General features: G+C 31.3%; 1 protein-coding gene across 1 annotated transcript in view; it reads right to left on the reverse strand.

Moving 5' to 3' along the window:
* The window catches only part of LOC126749122 (brachyurin-like), a 63,558-nt gene extending 43,749 nt beyond the window's left edge, over positions 1-19,809 (reverse strand). Inside the window, exon 1 of the mRNA XM_050458774.1 lies at positions 19,680-19,809. Coding sequence (XP_050314731.1) covers positions 19,680-19,742 — 63 coding nt within the window. The 5' untranslated portion in view covers positions 19,743-19,809. The remainder of the gene's footprint in view (positions 1-19,679) is intronic.
* Between the last annotated feature and the right edge of the window lie 584 nt (positions 19,810-20,393).

Below are 20,393 nucleotides of genomic sequence, written 5' to 3' on the forward strand. Positions count from 1 at the left end.
ATTGGTATTCGAAACGGGCCTCTTAACTTATTAAAAAATTATTTATCAGATAGAAAACAATTTGTTAAGATTAATAACACAATGAGCTCTCCTAAATACATTAAAACCGGAGTTCCACAAGGGACAGTGCTGGGACCAGTACTCTTCCTTGTGTATATTAATAGTATAGGAAGCTTATTGGACGACTGCGAAGTTATTTCGTACGCAGATGATACTGCATTATTGTTTTCTGATAATTCTTGGAAGAGAGTCTTTAAAAAAGCCGAAATTGGCCTTAGTAAAATGTATGAGTGGCTCAACAATAGTTTTTTAAGTTTAAACTTTAATAAAACTTATTATATGAGTTTTTCCGCAACGTCAGTAGATCAACCACCGCCCACAGAGATTGTTATTCATAATAATGACTGCTTATCGCATAATGATGCATGTAATTGTATCAAAATAAAAAAAGTTGAAAAAATCAAATATCTGGGGGTTATACTGGATCAGTATCTTAAATGGGAGGAACATATTGCATTCGTTAATAAAAAAATTAGGAATATTTTCTATAAATTGTATCAGGTACGTGAAATCCTAAATGTAAAAATGTTAAAAACTTTATATAACGCACTAATAGAATCCAATTTAAGGTACTGTATTATTATATGGGGTTGCGCGTATAACAATACTATAAAGAAGTTGTTAATCACTCAGAATTCTGCACTAAAAATAATATTTAAAAGACCATATAGATTTTCAACTAGTGAACTATATAATAATCTAAATTTACTAAGTGTCAGAAATATTTATATCCATTCCACTTTAAACTATGTCCATACTACATTATCACCAATTAATAGTGATTCTATCAACTATCTCACAAGAGCAACAAAAGAGATAAATATGTTTATTCCATTTAAACGTACAAATGTGACCCAAAGATTTGTAACCTATTATGGACCAGTTCTTTTTAACACACTGCCTGCTGAATTGAAAAAATATTATAATTATCCAAAAATTTTCAAAGCCAAAACCAAACAATTTTTATTGAAAAATCAAACATTTTTTGAAACGTTCTGAGTTTGTGGATATTGGGTTATTTTAGTGCATGTTAGTCGTAATTTTTACTACCTTTTTGTTCTCTCGCCTGTTTTCCGCCTGCATAGCGGCCGGACTGTTGCCGTTCTTAACCTCTTAATATCTGTGCCATTTTTGGAAGAGGAAATCTGCACACAAGGTACGTCATTAGATGGCCTTAGGCCGATTCCTCTTCTTGGATTTTTACATTAGGTATGTAGGTATTTAACGTTATTTTTCTTCTCTCATGAAATAGGGTTGTTATCTATTTTTATTTGTACCTATTTACCTATGTAACAATAACACTTTTGTATATAACTTTACGTAATATATTTGAATTTGAATTTGAATTATTGAAAATCCCCACATTTTCTAATATGCATGTTATTTCTTATCACAAGTGCCTTAAAAGTTCAAATCACTATAGGTTTGTATATACCGAAGTATAGTTGCCAACACAGAACTGTTCAGACGAAAACAATTTTCACGAAACAAACACAACAATTCAGACGAACGTATCTATAAAGACAGATTTGAAGGAGAAAAACGTTCGTATTTATTTAAAATAAATAAGAATAGCCCATACAGAATCGTAATATAATAGTGAGAGCCTTCAGGAATAGCATCGATCGATTGTGGGAAAACCATAATTAGAATTTGAAAATTTGACAATATACTAAAGTCGAGAAAGGGGCAACTGGCCTAAGATATTTTTAACATAGCGGCTCTTCCGGTTGTATTGGAACTAGGCGTCAACTTTCAGCACGCTAAAATGTAAACACTTTTTGTGTATAATGTCCTATATCTAAATCTAACCGATTTTACAAATTTTTATATTAAAAATGACGTTTGCAGACCATACAATAATTATCAATTTCTTCAATCAGAAAACATTTTTTATTATAATTTGTTACAATTTCTTATACAGGAGAGCCACTTTTATTAGACTTTATGTGAAATTTCGCTCTTTTAAACCGTCCAAATGACTTTTTTCCAAATGGAACCAACTACTTTGATAGTTTAATCGTTATAAGCGTTAAAAATAATGGTAGCTTTGTATAGATACCTATTCCGAAAATTTGTAGTTTAGTAGTAAACGTTTGTAACGTAATATTTATCTTAAGAATAACAATGTGCTAAACACATATTGATGTTATTGTTTAACACATTCAATTACAGCGAATTTTTCCTTACATCAAATCTTGCACAAATTCATTTAATATGAACTTTATTATCGTCTGGTTGGTCAAATTGCGTCGTATCTCCCCACACTGCTGTTCATTCTTTGACATTTATACAAACTGGTTGTGCTATTTCGGGTGTAAATATTTTTATTCTTTCAGTGATTTTGATCATTATTAACTGTTCTTCTAAAAGCAAAACCTTTGTACATTTAATTTTTGATTTTCTATGAAAATGCCGACGCATTTAAATAGCCGATGCAAAGAACTTGTAGCTCCCCTAATCAGTTATTTTGAACGAGAACGTGAAAATAATGGCAGGATAATAAGAAAAGAAGTGTGAAATCCACAATAGTGGATGGCAAAAGGTAAAAGTTCATGTATATTATACCTACTTACTTGAGATTTTTTTTGCAGATACATAATAATTCATGCTGGTAATGAACATGGATTCATTGAGGGTGCTGAGGCTATTTTTTCTTCAAAAACCCAATTAAGTGATTACTATAGAGAAATGAATCAGCAACATTTCTTGAATTGGTTCGAAAATCAATTGTTAAAGAATCTTACCCTTCAGTAATTGTAATGGATAATGCCCCATATCACAGCATGCTGTTACAAAAGAACACCCAATTCTTTATGGAATAAGTCTTTCATTCAAGAATGGTTAATCAATAGTGAAATTGAATTTAATCGCACATTGTTAGAAACCGAACTTCTAAGTGTTGTAGCTAAGTACAAACAAAAAAACTCTTTTTATATCTCAAACAATTTTATAATTGAAGTTACTATATAACTTAATATTTATATAGTAACTCCATATTTTTTTCTTTTCCAATCGAGCTTATTTGGGGTATTGCAAAGAATTACTATAACATTGGTTGAGATGGTGGTACCGAGATTGCTTGTACTCCAGAAATGTGGAAGAACTCAGAAGACGGAAGAAGAAATAAGAAAATGGTACAAAAGAGAACATATACTTGACAGGCTGAATATTCAACTGCTTATTATTAATTTAGATGATAGTGATAAGTGATTCTGAAAATGATTCAGATAGCTAAGTGCTTTTTGGTCAAATTATTTGTATTACTTTGTATCTTATAACCATGGTCAGAATATATATGATATTGATTTAGTCATTATTTTATTCAGTAAATAAATAAAAAACCAAACTACGACATTTTCTTAATTTAATATTATTTGTAAATTATTAGTAACATGCTATTTTTGGTAAATAAAAAAAAACTTATATTTTTGTATTATTACAAGCTGACAACCGTGTCGCCGTTTAAGGGATTTGACGTCAATTGGAAATTGTTTTGATTTGCCTATATTAGCATTTGTGATAAGTTACCCTACTTATTTATTTGTCAAAATTTACAGTTTTATAAGTCAATAAAAATTATAAAGAAAAAAAATTTATATTGATACATAGGACTAACCTAAGATTTTAAAAGAGGCAAAGGCAGTGCGACAACGGACGAGCGCAAGGAAAGAAGAGAGACAAAGTGAAAAAAAAACTCTAAAAAAATAACCTCAAGATGCGTGTATCGGCCTAGACCATCAAACAATATATCAAGAGATCCGGCAACGCTGGTGAGATCCGGCAACGCTGGTGATCGTAAAACATCAAAATATTATTTACTCCTTGAAAATGTTTAAAAGCAGAGTTTTTTGCAAAGTTTAATAAGTAAAAAGGATATTCTGTTAATAATTATAGTGCAGTCTTTACCGGCTATTGAAGGCAAGTTCCATTTTTATGTTTTTACTTGTAAAACATTAAGTGCTTATTTGCATGTTTACTTTTTTCTTTGGCGGTGTTCATGCATATTTGTAATAACAATTATCTGGGATTCCGATTTCCACTGCTTACTGTGCAGCGAAACTTTTGGTGATCGCCTTGCAACGTTGCCAGATTGTGCTCAATTTCCTTGCATTAGAGAGAGCTCAACATGGCTCCGGATGTATATGTGGATACATGCTGCGAGTGTAGCGACAATTTCATTGTTAATAACAAGCAGATTAAATGCAGCGGTTGTTCGGCTAAGTCTCACGTGCAATGCTCTGGTATTAAGGATTCATGGTTAAAAATTGTTGTTGATACACCAAACCTGCATTGGCTGTGCAAAAAATGTAATGAAAATGTTACAAAGGCTTTTAAGGGCAACGAAGTCGATACTCAAAATACTATTTTGGAAATGAAGGTTTCCTGTTTGCAGCAGGAGCTTGAGTTAACGAATAGATTATTAAAAAACTCTGCATATACCATTAATTTGCAGAAAACAATTTTAGATTCCCTTGAGAGTAATGAATATAATAGCTTGAAAACTAAATTATTACCTAATAATAGTAGCACTTCTAACAAACCACCTAACAACAAATATAGCGATATCGTTAAAGCAAATTCTTCTGTCTTAATTGTTAAAAGTAACAACGAGAATACCAAGCATGATGATGTTTTAAATGACATTACACATTCCGTTAATCCGGGTCAGATTAAAGCTTGCATAAACAATACAACGAAAATTCGTGGCGGAGTTGCAGTACACTGTCAAGACAATAGATCGCTGCAAACATTAAAAACTAGTTTAATTGCAAAAATGGGCAAAAAATATAATATTGATCAAGCTAAAAAATTTAATCCAAGATTAATCATAAAGGGAGTGCGTTTAGAAGGGTTAGATACACCGGACCAAATAATAGGCAACATAACGTCTTTAAATGATATCTCAGATTTAGCATCTGAAATCAAATATATTACCAAGTTAAAGCAACGCAATAACAAAATTGACCTTGTGATTGAAGTTTGCCCGGCACTTCGTAAGCGCCTTCTAGGAATAGGATCGGTTTTTGTGGGATGGAGCAAGTCAGTTGTGGAGGACTATCTGCGTGTTATTAAATGTTTTCGATGTTGTGCATATGGTCACACCGTAAAAGACTGTCGCGAACAAAAAGACACTTGTCCCAAATGCGGAAAAAATCATAAATTGAAAGAATGTATTTCTGAAGAAAAAATGTGTATTAATTGTGTTAAATTAGGTTCTCATAACAAACATAATGTAAAGTCTATCTCTACTAACCACTATAGCTTTGATAAAGATTGTCTTTCCTATCAGAAATATCTTTTAAAGCTTGGATCTCAAATTAATTACGAATAACTTTTTTTACTGGGATAAATAGCTATTTTTATAGTTTAATTTATATTTATAGTTTATAAGAAATGGCTAACAAACAATTAAATTCTTATTTAAATGTAGCCAATTTAAATATTAGATCTTTATTGCCAAGTTTTCCGGATTTTCTCAATTTTGTAAACAATAAATATGATATTTTGGGTATAAGTGAAACGTGGCTGAATGAAAATATATTAAGCAGTGCGGTTTCTATGCCAGGTTATAATTTTTTTAGAAAGGATAGATTAGACAGAGTTGGGGGTGGTGTTGGCATCTATGTCAGGTCAATGTTTCAGTGCGAAATTGTAAATATTAATGTTAATAATGTAAACTTTGAATTTATGCTCCTAAATGTTAAAATTGGTATTCACAATATTGCAATACTTATAATATACAGGCCCCCTAAATCGAAAGCGTTTGAAATTATAAATTTCCTGGAAGAAGTTGTTCCACATCTTTTAGTGACCTATGATTATTCAGTAATTCTCGGAGATCTAAATATTGATATGTTAAAACCTAATTCATTATATTCTATGCTTAACTCTTTTGGGTACGTACAATTAATAAATGAACCAACTCGTATAACAAATACTACTGCAACATGCTTAGATCCCATTTTTATCAATACTAAAGATATTTGTCATAAAAGTGGCACCGTTGTTTCAGGTTTAAGTGATCACAATCAAATACCTTTCTGCACTTTAAAATTAGTAGTTAAAAGACAAAAACAAAAATTTATAACCATCCGCAATTTTAAACATTTCAATGAGATATATTTTAGGATCGATTTATCACAGATTTACTGGGATAATATTTATTATCTTGAGGACATAAATAAAAAAGTTCAATATTTAGAACAAAATATTAATTATTTATTTAATATTCATGCACCCTACAGAACTATAAGAGTCAGTAAAAAGCCAGCTCCCTGGTTGACAGACACATTAAGACTTATTTTAAAGGAACGCGATAAGGCTTTGACTAAATACAAAAATCACAAGTGTTTAGAAAATTGGAGATATTACACGGAGTGTCGTAATTTTGCGTTGGCATCAATAAGACGAGAAAAAGCTGCATATCTTGCAAGCTTGGAGAGTGACAAAACTGGTAAAAAACTTTGGAAAGGTCTAGAAACTTTAAATATTAAAACAACCAAGAATAATAACGAGCTGCCGTTTAATATATCTGATCCAAATCAAATAAATGATTTTTTTGTAAGTGTTTTTAATAAATCTGATAAATGTGTAAACAAAATTAACTTCTACTCCAGTAATAAATTTACCGAGGATAATTTTCATTTTTCGTTAGTAGACCAAAGTACTGTCGAAAAAACTATAAAAAATATTAGGTCCAATGCCTCTGGTGTGGATAACATAACTCGACGTATGTTACACTTATGTCTCCCTGATATACTGGATCATGTCACTCATATTATAAATTGTTGTTTGGAGGTAGGATATTTTCCTACGGCCTGGCGTGAATCAGTGGTATGTCCGATTCCCAAATCCTCCAGTCCTGAAAGTATTCAAGATTTGCGTCCGATAAGTTTGCTTCCCGTAATCTCCAAAGTTCTCGAAAGAATTGTCTATATACAGCTGTCATCATTTTTAATGTCAAATAATATCCTCCCTTCCCATCAATCTGGTTTTAGGAAACATCATAGTACAGCTAGTTCACTTCTAAACGTCACCGATAATATCATGCGAGCTCTTGACAAAAAGATTTCAGCCATTATGATAGCCCTTGATTTCTCGAAAGCATTTGATGTCATCGATCATGATTTGCTTGTAGCGAAACTGAAATATTATGGCTGTAGTGAGGTCGTTTTGTCCTTTTTTAAAACTTACTTATGGCGTAGAACCCAGAAAGTGAGGGTGAATAATGAATATTCTGCTTCGAAAAACATTATTTCTGGTGTCCCACAAGGGTCGATCCTAGGCCCATTATTATTTCTTATATATACTTCAGATTTACCCGGTCTAGTTGAAGATTCTGAAATACATCAGTATGCTGATGATACTCAATACATACATTATTTTGACTCTGCTAATTTTGATAACGTGGCTGATACTATTAACGCTGATCTGAACGTAATAAATCTTTTTTCAAAAGAGCATAACCTTGTCATTAATCCTAATAAAACAAAAATGGTTTTGTTTTCAAACCGAGGATCACATAAAAATATAATGGAAACTGTTCACATTCAATTGGATAACGAAACTATTTTGTTCTCTGATACTGTGAAGGTTCTGGGACTTACAATAGACAATTCTTTAAGGTTTAAGGAACATGTTAATACTCTTTTGCAGAGGTGTTATTTACGCATGCGTATGCTTTATACCAATAAACACATTTTAAATTTTAAAACTAGGAAAAAACTTGTAGTGGCTCTTGTTTTATCTATTCTAAATTACTGCCTTATAGTTTATTATCCTTGCTTAGACTAAATAAATCGTTACCGCCTGCAACGCGTGCAGAATACTTGCTGTAGATTTATTTTTAACCTCGGAAAGTTTGATCATGTATCAGACTCTATACTTCAGTTGAGGTGGTTAACGCTACCTTACCTATTCAAATTCTTCACTTCTACTTTTCTTTATCGATTATATGTTAGTCAAAGACCTGAATATCTTTTTGAAAAGTTAATACCAAGAAACCATGTTCACACTCGAAATATTAGATACAATATCTTGACCATGCCGCACCATTCCACGGCTCTATTCGAGCGATCTTTTACTTATAATGCCGTTAAGTTCTTTAATACTTATAAACCAATATTTAATACTTCGTTAAATGTGTATAGGAAATATTATAAACTTTTGTTTTTAAATCAATCCAAAATATAGTCTAGTGTTCTAGAAGATAAATACTTTATATATACTTGTTTCTTTTTTTGTTTTTTTTTTCTCGTTTTCTCCATTTAAACTGTGAATGTTAGGAAGGTTAAGAGTTAAAGAGTAGCTTTAAGCTAATCTTCGCCTTCTTGGCAATGTAGTATTAAGTAATATTGTAAGATTAATATTGCTTTTTTTTAATAAAGACATATTATTATTATTATTATTATTATTATGTATGTTACGGAAAAAGAAAGAAAAAAACTAAAAACGGAATTTTAAAATATAATCTCCGAACATTCCACTGAAAATTAGCATATTATATACACATGTATATTTTATGTTACATGTTAGTATTTCTTGTATTATGTTATTAATCGCATTATCATATTTTATATATCACACTACTTGAATTAATTGACAATTCTTTGTTCCATAAGTAGATTTTATTTGACCAGAGAAAGCTCCCAACCCACTTATACAGTGCGGCTCTTAATTGTCCTCCCCCCCTCCCCTTATCTTCTGAAGGCGTTTATATAAAAACTTTGAAATTTGCACACATCATTAGCAACCTAAATACTACTTTTTGATCCTAGCTCATTTTGTGAAACTTCAAAATGCGGCGGGACGCCATTTTCAAAAATAAAATTAAATAGAAAGGAGGGATCATGCCTGTTAAATGCTCAATTAAATAAAAGAGATACATCGTTTGAAAGCTCTCACTAAATGCTTAATGTTCCTAGAATATTAGGTCATGCGACAATGCACGACATGCATTAATTATTCTTTGACCTAAAAAAAATATAAACTAAATTATTCTTTGACGTAGACTTTTTATTTCAAGTTGCCCCATAAACAAAGGTCCTGAGGTGTAAGATCGGATAACCTGGCTGGTAACTCGGTCACTCGACGACCAATCCACCGAAAACCTGAAACTTAAAATTCACCTGAAACTGTTCCAACTCAAATTCCTCAGGATTGTCTTCAATAATCTCAAGGATCAGTGGTTCTACTGAATTTTCCAACATGTTTAAGTAAAGGTTCCCTGTCAAATTTTGGTCTAAAAAAGAGAGGCTCTACAATGTGATTTCCCAATACGCTAGCCCACACATTTATTTTTATTAGTTTCACTGAAAAAAAAAGTGAAACACGTGTCGAGAATAAAATAAAGAATTTTGGTTAGTAATAAAGCTGTTTTGTCAGTTGTTTTTATACTACGATACGAGTTAATTACACATCACGTAGAAATCCTTAAACATCCGGATGCGGACTGATAATGGTTGAGGGAATAGGGGTCGAGTGATACCTCATTTTAAATATAATTTTATCCTAATAATAATACCCAAGTTTCAAGTGACATACTACTATCATCCCCTTTAATATGACGGCATGTCGAAATCTTTAAAAAGCTACTTTCAACATAAGAAAATATTAATACATTATTTCAATTAAAATGCTTATTATTTAATTCTGTGTTACTGACGTCAAGCCTATTTTTAATATTTGTTTTTTCTGATGAAGACAGCTTTGTTGCTAATGGTATTGTGAACAGACATAATTGCAGATATTGGTCGGATGTCAACCCTAATTTACCCCGTTGGGTGTTAACCCCTTCTTTAGAAAAATACATATCGAAATCATAATATCTCGAAAAATTAAATATATGGGCTTGAATTTTCAGCAACTAAACAATCAAATAGAATATTTTGAAATTCATAAAATAAAATCAGGATTTAAAAATATTTGAAACTTTTATCATTTAATAATTTAAAAAAAAGGTCAGTTTTTTATTCTTTTTGCAGACGGCACCTTTTAAAAATTTTGAAGTAATAGTTTATTTGAAAGGTCTTTTGAGTATCATTTATTACCCTAGCTCGAAATGATTTTAAGAAGCTGTGACAAAATTTGAAAACAGCAAGTTAAAACTTTGTCATTATAAACCACATCCTTTAAAAAAAGACCTTTAAAATGAGGTATCAGTTGATTCCAGTTGCTATCTTTAAATTCTTTAAATTTTATTTCTTAAAATTTTAATGCGTTTATTATTTTTTATTAATAACTTATAGCTTTGAAACTATTATTATAATTAACAAAACTTCGGCATATAAAGACAGACGTTCTAGGTATGATGTTATAAATTTTTTTTCCTTTTTGGATATAGTAGCTTTTGCAATTTGTACTATATTATAAAGTTAATTTATTTATTTATATTTCTTGTAAAAGGAGAAAATTGATCGATGTTGATTTAAAGTGCAATTATAACCGAGGGCAAAATAACTTAAGTGTGATTTAATCAGTGGGGAACTACTAGTTAGATAGAATAGGAGTTTTGAAAGGAAATAACCTCATAAAATATTAAAACATCAAGTATTGACTGTTTAATGTTTACAGCGATAATGGGCAGAACTATAGAGTTATTATGTGAGCCTTGTGCTGTACGATTTCTTTCGAAAAATCAGTAGTGAGCAAGTGATTGAGAAAATGAATGTTAGACCTTTCGGCCTCTTGATGCACGCCATTAGGCATATCATTGTTTATCTGATGATCTGTCTTTATAGAATCTTGCTGAGTATGAGAGAGATGTGTTTTAAAATCCCACTGGGCTTATAAGAAACTTAGTAATGTCTATATTTTGTAGGCTTTAAAGAACATTAAATAGATTTCAGTAAAAATGAAACTGCCCCCGTACCGGTGTAATAGTGTAAACTTAAAGTAAGTAGCCAAAATATTATTTTTATTGATTATGAAAGATGTTATATTTTTGGTTTTTACTTTATTTACTATTTTTATTTTGCAATTTTTACCTAACGGCAATACCTATTCTTTCCACGGACAAAATATATTGTTAAATACGGTCAAAAAGAATTAGATCGTTTTCCAACTTATAGTGTTATTCACTGAAAGAGGCAAAGGACATACATATAAAATTTGCGAGGCTCTTTTTCCTAAATTAGATTTTATAGGTCACAAAAGTATATATTGTGGACTTTTTATATGTAAAGGATGCATCCAAAAAACTTTTTAAGGAAAAAAATGGAAGGAACGCAATGTTGTGATGTGTGACGAGTATGATAAGGTCTCGAAGCTTTCATGTGTTGAAATTAAGAAAAGGCTTCCGTATACACGTACCAAAATCTGGTCACAGAATTTAGTTTGAATTACCATAGTAACTAGTAACCTAGAAGCCAGCAAGACAATAACCGTTTTCCTGATGGAACTCAGGACTACACCATTTGAGGAAAAAGTTAAAATATAGACTTCAATCTCACGAATGGCGCATTTCTTTCTTAGGTGCTAAAATACCCATGCATTAACATAAAAATCACATCATGGACAAAGCCTTGAGGTAAAAAAAGAATAACAATGATTTCTCACTTTCACTAACCGATGAGGGAAAATATATTTTCTGTAGTGAATACCGCAAGCAATACAGCTTAGATTGTTTTACTCAGATACAATTAGATTTGTTATTGCAAGTTTTATATATTGATATCTGCACTTAGACTTGAGTTGGCCAGAACCGCCATGAAGTGGTGTAATTAACTCTTATTGCACCACTTCATGGATAGACTAAAACATAACTCTTTTTAAAAAACCTGAATTTATTAAAATTAAAATTATATGTTTTGCTAGAGTACATCTAAATAAAAACACACAAAATCAATCGCCGCCGCGGGGTTTTCTCAAAAGTACCCCATCGGCATTTTTGGAATCGGAGAGAAGAAATGCAGGGCATGGGAGGGGGACCGGACACACTTGAACGACAGATGTTTTGGTAGATTACGTGGCGATTCGGTTGGGTTTTCGTAAAGACTTTAGACGTAGTATTAATTAATTAAAATTAAATTAAAATAAGTATTGTTTGCAACTTATTATAATCCGGTGTCTTTTGTAACATTCTAAGCATTATACGTGTTGATGTAAGAGTCCGGTGTTTGATTTATTGGCTCTGACGAACATTTATAAAACCAGTGGCATAATTCTTATTATTTAAAAAAAATTAGACTGTTTCTAACATTTTAATGTTTTATGCTTGTAACTAGGTCTACGTTAACTATCTAACTAATGTACACGGCAGTATATAAAAGAACAATAAATGCGTACTTGACAAAAACAATAGTAAGCGACTATGAGACAACTTCATCCCTTGTGACTGTTCTACCGCCAGAAAAGCTGCATTATCTGATGGTCTGCGATAGTGTCCTGTCTTCTTTTTTGGATTCCGCATTTATACTAATACTACATTAATAGGCATCGTCTATGTTGAGGGGGCACTAGTTACTGGAAAGCACTCCAACTACTTTTCACCTCCTAAAGTTCATCTAGTTTAACGGCATTTCACTACAAGACTACTATTGGAAGACTTGTCATCGTTGATAATGAAAAATTCATTAAGTTTTAGTGAACAGCTGTTATAATTCATATTAACTATGTATATATGATTCCAAAAACTTAACTTTTCTTCAGCTACGCATTAAAAAAAAACTTCCTCCTTTGGAAGGGCAGATAACTAGTAAGTGGTTATCTGGTTATTAACTGTTGATAAAGGAAAACTTCAACTTGATTACATTCCAATAATATTCGGAAGTGCTAGATTTCTGGAGATCTTGTATAATTGCTTTGTCACATTTGATTATACTTTGGCACTGTTTGATTATAACAACAGAGGCAGTTCAATGGAACTTGTTTGATTTATTTTTGATCTTCTTTAATTTAAAGATCAAAAAGTCAAAAGATCACTTACTTGTTTTTATAATGCATTATTTTAATTTTGGTAAGAGTTATTGAGTTTTTTTAGTTTTGTAATGTAGAATTAATAAATTCATAGACTCATTTAAATCTTTTAAAACATTAATTAGATGATTTATTTTAAATTCCAACGGATTTTGATATTTACTTGAAATTGTTGAAACAGTGGGCTGCCGAGGCAGTTGTGAATATAGGTCTCCTGATGGACCCGTCATGCCCCACCGGGGGTTGCCAGAGCCCTTAGAGAAACCGATAAGGCTCTCTGGTCTGAAGGACTTAAAGTCACGCGGTGCACTGAAAGTGTTACCCAAGTATTTGAACCTGGCGCGCGTGAGTGCTGGGCACTCCCCGACTACATGGTCATTGGTTTCATCCTCCTCACAGCACCACCGGCATTCCGGATTGTCCGCAATACCGATGGTATGGAGATGGCTTCTTAAGTGCCAGTGACCGGTTAAAAGACCTGTCACTAGCCGAATTTCGCGTCTTTTTAGGCGTAGTAGATTTTTGGTGAGACAGGCAAAAGTTGATATTTACTTATTTGTTTACTAGTATCATTAAACTATTGATAACTCTGATCGCTAGAGTTCTGATTTATATATTGGGATAATTTATTCCTATTCTGTTGCAATTTTTGAATAAGATGATCACAACGTTCGCTATCAGCTGTACCTAGATTACTGATTATAACTTTAAATGCTGAGATTACAATATTGATTAAACCCAATTTAAGCTTATTAGGATGAGTAACGAGTTCTTTAATTTTATTTTTAACTCTATTATGTATTAATTTTAAGATTTTTAAGAGTCAGAGTAGACAGAATAATCTGAAAGTGGCTGCGGATATTTAAATAAGAAGAAATCATAAGCAGAAGTATTTATTAATATCTTATGCAATTTATTTATCTCTGAAATTATCAGGTTAATGTTATAAAAATTAAATAAATTATATTAAAAATTACGAAAGTCAGCATTTTCTAACTTTATTGGTAAAATGACATAATTGTCACTTAAACTAATCCTTTCCCAAGATAGTCCATTACTTGTATGCATAGCCACGCTCCAGACATGGAAATCTTTGTAAGTTTAATAAATTAAGTTTAATTATAATAAGACTAAAAGTAAGACTAAAAATACATGAAGGTCTTAGGATTTGAATAACTTCACACCTACACCAAAATTTAATCGAATCTGTACGTTTTTCGCAATGGCATTTAACATTTTTCTTGTATATTTTTATGAAAACTAGTTGAAATGTTTGTACGGTCCTCATCGATGTTAACAATACATTGTCTAGCTCTACGTCAACACGTAAAACTAAGATTATTTTTGTCTTTTCAAAAAGTTGCGATTCTGTGAATGATTTTTATATAAAAATTTGAATTGTACCATAATTGATATATACGTCGAAAACTGGGAATCGAAACTGGGAAGAAATTGTTTATTAAAATCATCTAAATATTCTTTAAGGGGAAAAAATTCTTTTTAACATGCAATTTAATTCGAAATAAAGCATTTGCATATGTATAAGCTTTTCCTCTTTTATATATAATACTATTATCGTACTCTTTAAGTTTAATTCTCTATCGAAGAATTTTTTAACCTGATCTTTTAGTGATAACAACTACTGGGTTGGTTTATGGCCCTGTAATAATGTTGAATTTTTGCCCAAATAGATATGGTCTTAAGTATTTAGTACGCCATACTATCATACTAATCAGAAGCACTACATTTTTATTGTGGAATAATTTTGTACTCCTTAGTCATTCAAAATCCTAGAGGCATAAGTAACTGGAAAATCCTTTCCTGGAGGCCCTTAATTTCATAAGACAGTTCTTAAGGCAACATTGCTAGCGTCGGTTGTTAAACTAAAAGGTTTGGTCAAATCTGGGTATTATAAAATTGGTATACTAAAGATATTTTTGCAGGTTTTAAAACTTTTTAAGAATTCATGGCCATTTATGAGTTTCGCACTTTTGTTTAAATATTTAGTGAGAAATTTTGCGATTAGTATCTCAATAAACCAAGGAATCTCTTAATTTTCGTCGTTGTTTGTGAAACTCGATATTTTTTAATTGCCATAATTTTTTGGGAATCGGCTTAACCTCTTAACATATTGAAGATAAGACAATTCTCGTCGTTGAGCCTTAAAGTTTGAATCTCTTAATGTTGATGTGGAGAAAACAATAATATTTTGTAAATAGGCGAGGTATATAACGAGGTATCATTTTGGATGCCCCTAAGAATAGAGTCTATGGCTTTCTGAAACGTCGCAGGTGCATGTTTGAGACCAAATGGCATAGTGAGTTATTCGAAATGCCCATTCTCATTGTTAAAAAGCGGCTTGGGGATTTTTCTTTCATTTATTTCTATTTGATGAGAGCCCTGATGCTAATAAGTCTTTGATATTTGGTAATGGAAACTTATCATTTATTGTCTCCTCATTTAGTTTTTTATAATTCACTACTACTCGCTAATTAACCACTGCCCAGATCTTCTTAGAGACAACCCAAATAAGATGGGCTATTAGATTGTCTAATAAAATTTTGGTTCAACATTTTATTTATTTGGCTTCTTGTTAAGCGAGTTGGATCTGGGGTCAAATAAAACTGAAGTTTTAGATTTTAATTCTGCCAACGTTGAGACCATCCTCAGGGCGATGAAGAGTAAAAACCTTTTTTGTCCATAAAAATTATACTTTCCAGTCATAAAAAGGTGAAACTTAAAAAATGCTTATAATCTGCAATGATCATTTTGCTTCACTCTAAAAAGTAGTAGAATCAACTAGACTTAATTTGTAATAATCATAATTAAGTAAATTACTCGTTTTTAGGAATAAATGGGTATCAATACGATTTTGTACATATCGAAACCTCATCAAAACTTTTTATAGAATGATTAATTCTTGTAGTTCGGGGTTGGCCTTCGCTGTTAAAAATATTAGATTTTATATGTACGAATATTCAAAATAATTGTTTTTTTTTACGTTTCAGATGATCAATAATGTTGGAATAGCCTAATTTCGATTTTGCAACATTTTTATCATAAAAATTATTAAAATGTTTAGATAGTTATGAAAAAAATTTCATCTCAAAGCCCTTCAGAGTTTGTTATTTAAAATTTCGGCTCCCGCCTTACCATTTATTGTTATAATCAAACATTCACGAATTTCATAATTCTAGAATTTTTGGTGCGGAATAAAATTTTCTTAATTTTCGATAACTGTTTTAATTCTAATGATTTGTTCCATCTTCAGTTTGCTTTTCTCAAAATTTTAGTTTAATTTTTGCGAATAGTTTAAGTAAATCCCTTTATTAATATATAAGCGTTTCAAGTATTTTAAATTATCTAGTTCTAATAGATCATCAAAAATATTATGAAATTTAAACAACTCGAATTTAAAATCTTTATTTTTAATTTATTAAATATTGTTAATGCCGGCATAGTGGCACTGTGAATCTATGTGAAGAATTATATAAGATAATTCGGTAGCGTTCAAAATGCTTTTAAAAATATTATTAATTATCTCTGAGATTTTGATGTAACTGATCCTCACAATCAGCTGGAGATTCATTATGACAGTTTGTGTTCGGTAACTTGATATTTGTCTTGATGATAAAGCTCATAATAAGTCTCCTGATAATAAATAGGGTAGCCATATGGATTTCAATACATTGCGTTCATAACAATACTTTGAATAATAATTTTCAGAATATTGGTTATTAATTAAAATGTCTGTATTGTAAAAAGCTTCGGAGATGAAATTGGTTTTCATGATGACTCATTGAATCTGGAGCAGGCAAAGGTTAGTTTTTGGAAAAGCCTAAAAATATTGACTTGATTTATCCTGGAAAAAACTCTTGATCCAAAAGCAGGTCTTTGGAAATTATCTCCAAGATCTTAAAATAGATTTAATATATTAGAAGATGGTCTGAAAGTATTAGATCTGTGGATTTGGGGTTACAAATTATTGAAAGGGGAAGATTTTTGGGATCTTGGACCAAATAGTTGTGGCATTTTAACCTGATGTATATATAGGTAAAGGGTGTAAAATAGAATTTATCTGTGCTATTGACTTTGTAAATATATTTTTTCAATTACTTTCTTGACTATTTATTTACTTTTTTTTTACTTTCTATTACTATTTATATTGTTTTCTTATATTACAAATTGTATGGTTTGTACTAAATCAAATGTTCTTATATATCTTACAGTTGTAGAAGCGACCGTGACATAACGTGTGCTAACTTGTTCCGTCTCCATCCGTATATACTGGAATTTTAATACAGTGAAACCTCCCAATACGGACACCTCCAATAGACGGACAACTCCCTTGAGCGGACATTTTTTTTGGTCCCATTGAAAATACACTAAATGCCCATAAGCTTTAACGGACACTCTCTCGGGCGGACGCGGACACCTAAAAGTGGTCCGAAGAACCGCTAAACTTTCTCTTGAGCGGACACAGAAAAAATTTAAATACGCAATCGGGGGTTGCATTGGCGCCAGAGCCTGGGTTTTCCCCGATACGACGGTATTCCTCGCATGGCGCCGGTTTGTCGGGATGTTTTTGTGTTTTGACTGTTTTGTTATTGTATTTGACTTTAGTTTATCGTCGTATTTTCTAGCGTTATTAGTGTAACAACCGATATGTCGTCGAAACGTAAAGTGCTAACTCTTAAAGAAAAAGTTGACGTAATTGAGATTTTTAATAAAGACAAACTAAGCTTACGCGACTTAGCAAAACGGTTTGGAATAGGAATAACACAGGCAGCTGAGATTATTAAAAATAAGGATGTTTTATTAAGTAAGTTCCACTCAAATATAAATGTGAATGAAAAAAGAAGCTTCCTAAGAGAAGAGGGCAGAAATATTGACAGACAGTGCTATGAGTGGCTCATTAGAGCTCGAAGCAAAAATATTCCATTATCAGGTAACATACTTCAATTATTACACATATTACTGTATATTTTACATGTGCCTATTATCTTTTTAAGTACAATTGGTAAAACAAAAGCCAAAGAAAGCGCTGATGGTTTGGGGTATAGAACTTGCAGTGCATCAGAAGGTTGGCTGCAAAAGTTTCATACCCGGCACAACATTGCTTTTAGAACTATCAGTGGGGAGGCCGCAAGTGTGAACTCTGCCGATATCACGACATTTTGGGAGAAAGTACCATCTATAATTAAGAACTATGCTCCTAAAAATATCTATAATGATGATGAGACTGGGCTATTTTTCCGAGCAGTGCCAAACAGGATTTACTATCCAGTATTCAATACAGGATCTACATTTGAAGCGAGAAAGATGTATTGGAGGTAAATTTTTAAAAGAGAGACTGACTATACTTTTTTGTGTAAATATGGAGGGACAAAAAGAAAAACCTCTAGTGATCAGAAAAACGGCAAAACCAAGAGCATTTAAAAATATTAATGTGAAAGAATTGGCAGTTAGTAGAATAAAAAAGCTTGGATGACCAGTGAACTAATGGCCGAATGGTTAAATCAATTTGATAAAAAAATGATGCGTGAAAAACGAGAAATTTTATTATTACTCGATAATGCATGTTGTCACCCAAAGGATATAAGATTGAAAAATATTAAATTGATTTTTTTGCCTCCAAACTGCACTTCTATTGTACAGCCTTTAGAGCAGGGCATTATTAAGAGTTTTAAAACATTTTATAGGACAATCATTTTTAAAAACTTTTATTAGCCATAAATACTGCTGAATCAGCCGAAGAATTAGCCTGAAAAATACACCTCCTAGATGCAATTTACTTTATAAACATTGCATGGGACCAAGTGACAAAGAAAACGGTTCAAAATTGCTTTATTAAGTCTGGCAAATCTGGGAAAATGAAGATGACATTCCATTGTCACTTTTAGCTCAAATGTTGAGAATTAAGGATAATTTTGGAATGATAAACAATAATGATATTAACGAATTTTCAGCAAAAAAGGAAGTAGTGGTATTATCCGATGAGTCAGAAGAGGAACACGTTGAGGAAGAAGAGGAATTGCCTACCTATCAACAGGCTTTTAATATGACGCAACAGTTAAAACGCTTCACTCAGGCTAGGGGTGATCTATCTGCTCTAGATTTACTATCTAAGCTTGATCTTCATTTCCAAGATACTTTGCTCAACAAAAAAAATCGACAAACGTCTTTATTAGAATATTTTAAACATAAACAATGATCTTAATTTGTACATATGTTCCAAAATATTTAGATATTATTTCTTACAAAAATCTCTATATGTATGTATGTATGTACTAGTTTAGTTTATTTTCGGTTTGTTATTTCATAAGTTTTTGTTTTGGTTTGTTTTTTAAGTTTTTTTTTTTTGCAAAATTATAATTATTTTGTAACCCTAATTATATACTTATTGTCATTAAATAATTAATATTAAACTTGTTTAAAAAAATAACAGGCTGTTTAATTTTGATTCTGTGTGGCCTTTTTCCCTTGGACGGACACCTCCGTTGAGCGGACACTTTTTGAAGGTCCCATGAGTGTCCGCTCAAGAGAGGTTTCACTGTACATTAAAAGAATCCAACCTTTTTTAAGCGTCTAAGTAACGAAGTAACACACAATCTAATAATATTTTCATTAAGGATATACGTAATAATTAATGCTAACAATAATTAAGTATATATCTAAAATAATAAACTATATTTGTTTACCTGTATTTTAGCAGACAATGTACTACCACTGCACAATAAACTAATTAAAATAAATACCCACATTTTCAATTATTCTACAAAAAATTCCTATCACAAAATCATACCGTTTTATACTAAAAATGATCGTTCATGTAATCTAATCAATTACTTAATTTTTATTTTCATAATCAAATATCGATAATAGTCGATATAAATATCGCTTCATAAATTTTGAAATCATAAATATTTTAATAACGTAGTTTCAATTAATTTCAGTATTTAAATTTATTGAACTACTTTTTAATTTGCAGGGCCTACTTTGTTAGGCAATTTTGTTGAAAATCCTAATATTTTAAATTTTATCTACTTGCTTTTTTACTTGTAAGTATTTTCCTAAGATGGTTGGTGTCCATCAGTTAAAACCATTAAAATGTTCCCATTAAAACATTTCCAAGTTATTCCTTGTCTGGTCTTCAAAGTTGTATAATATTTTAATTAGTTCTGTTGTTTACTTTAAACATAGTTAAAGATAAATTATTAACACCATTATCAGATCAGAGCTTGGTTATCTGACGTCAATAAAGAGAGTGTTTTCATAACTAAGCACAGGTTACTAAGTATTCCTGGCATAAGTGTGTTCCTGAGTACGTTACAACTGATTTCAAAAGCGGTGTATCTAAGTCTAATTTATTCGACTAGCCCTTAATCAGAAGTCAGGCTAAGAAAGGGAACGAG

Source organism: Anthonomus grandis, chromosome 2 (assembly GCF_022605725.1).
Source record: "Anthonomus grandis grandis chromosome 2, icAntGran1.3, whole genome shotgun sequence".
Taxonomy (NCBI): domain Eukaryota; kingdom Metazoa; phylum Arthropoda; class Insecta; order Coleoptera; family Curculionidae; genus Anthonomus; species Anthonomus grandis.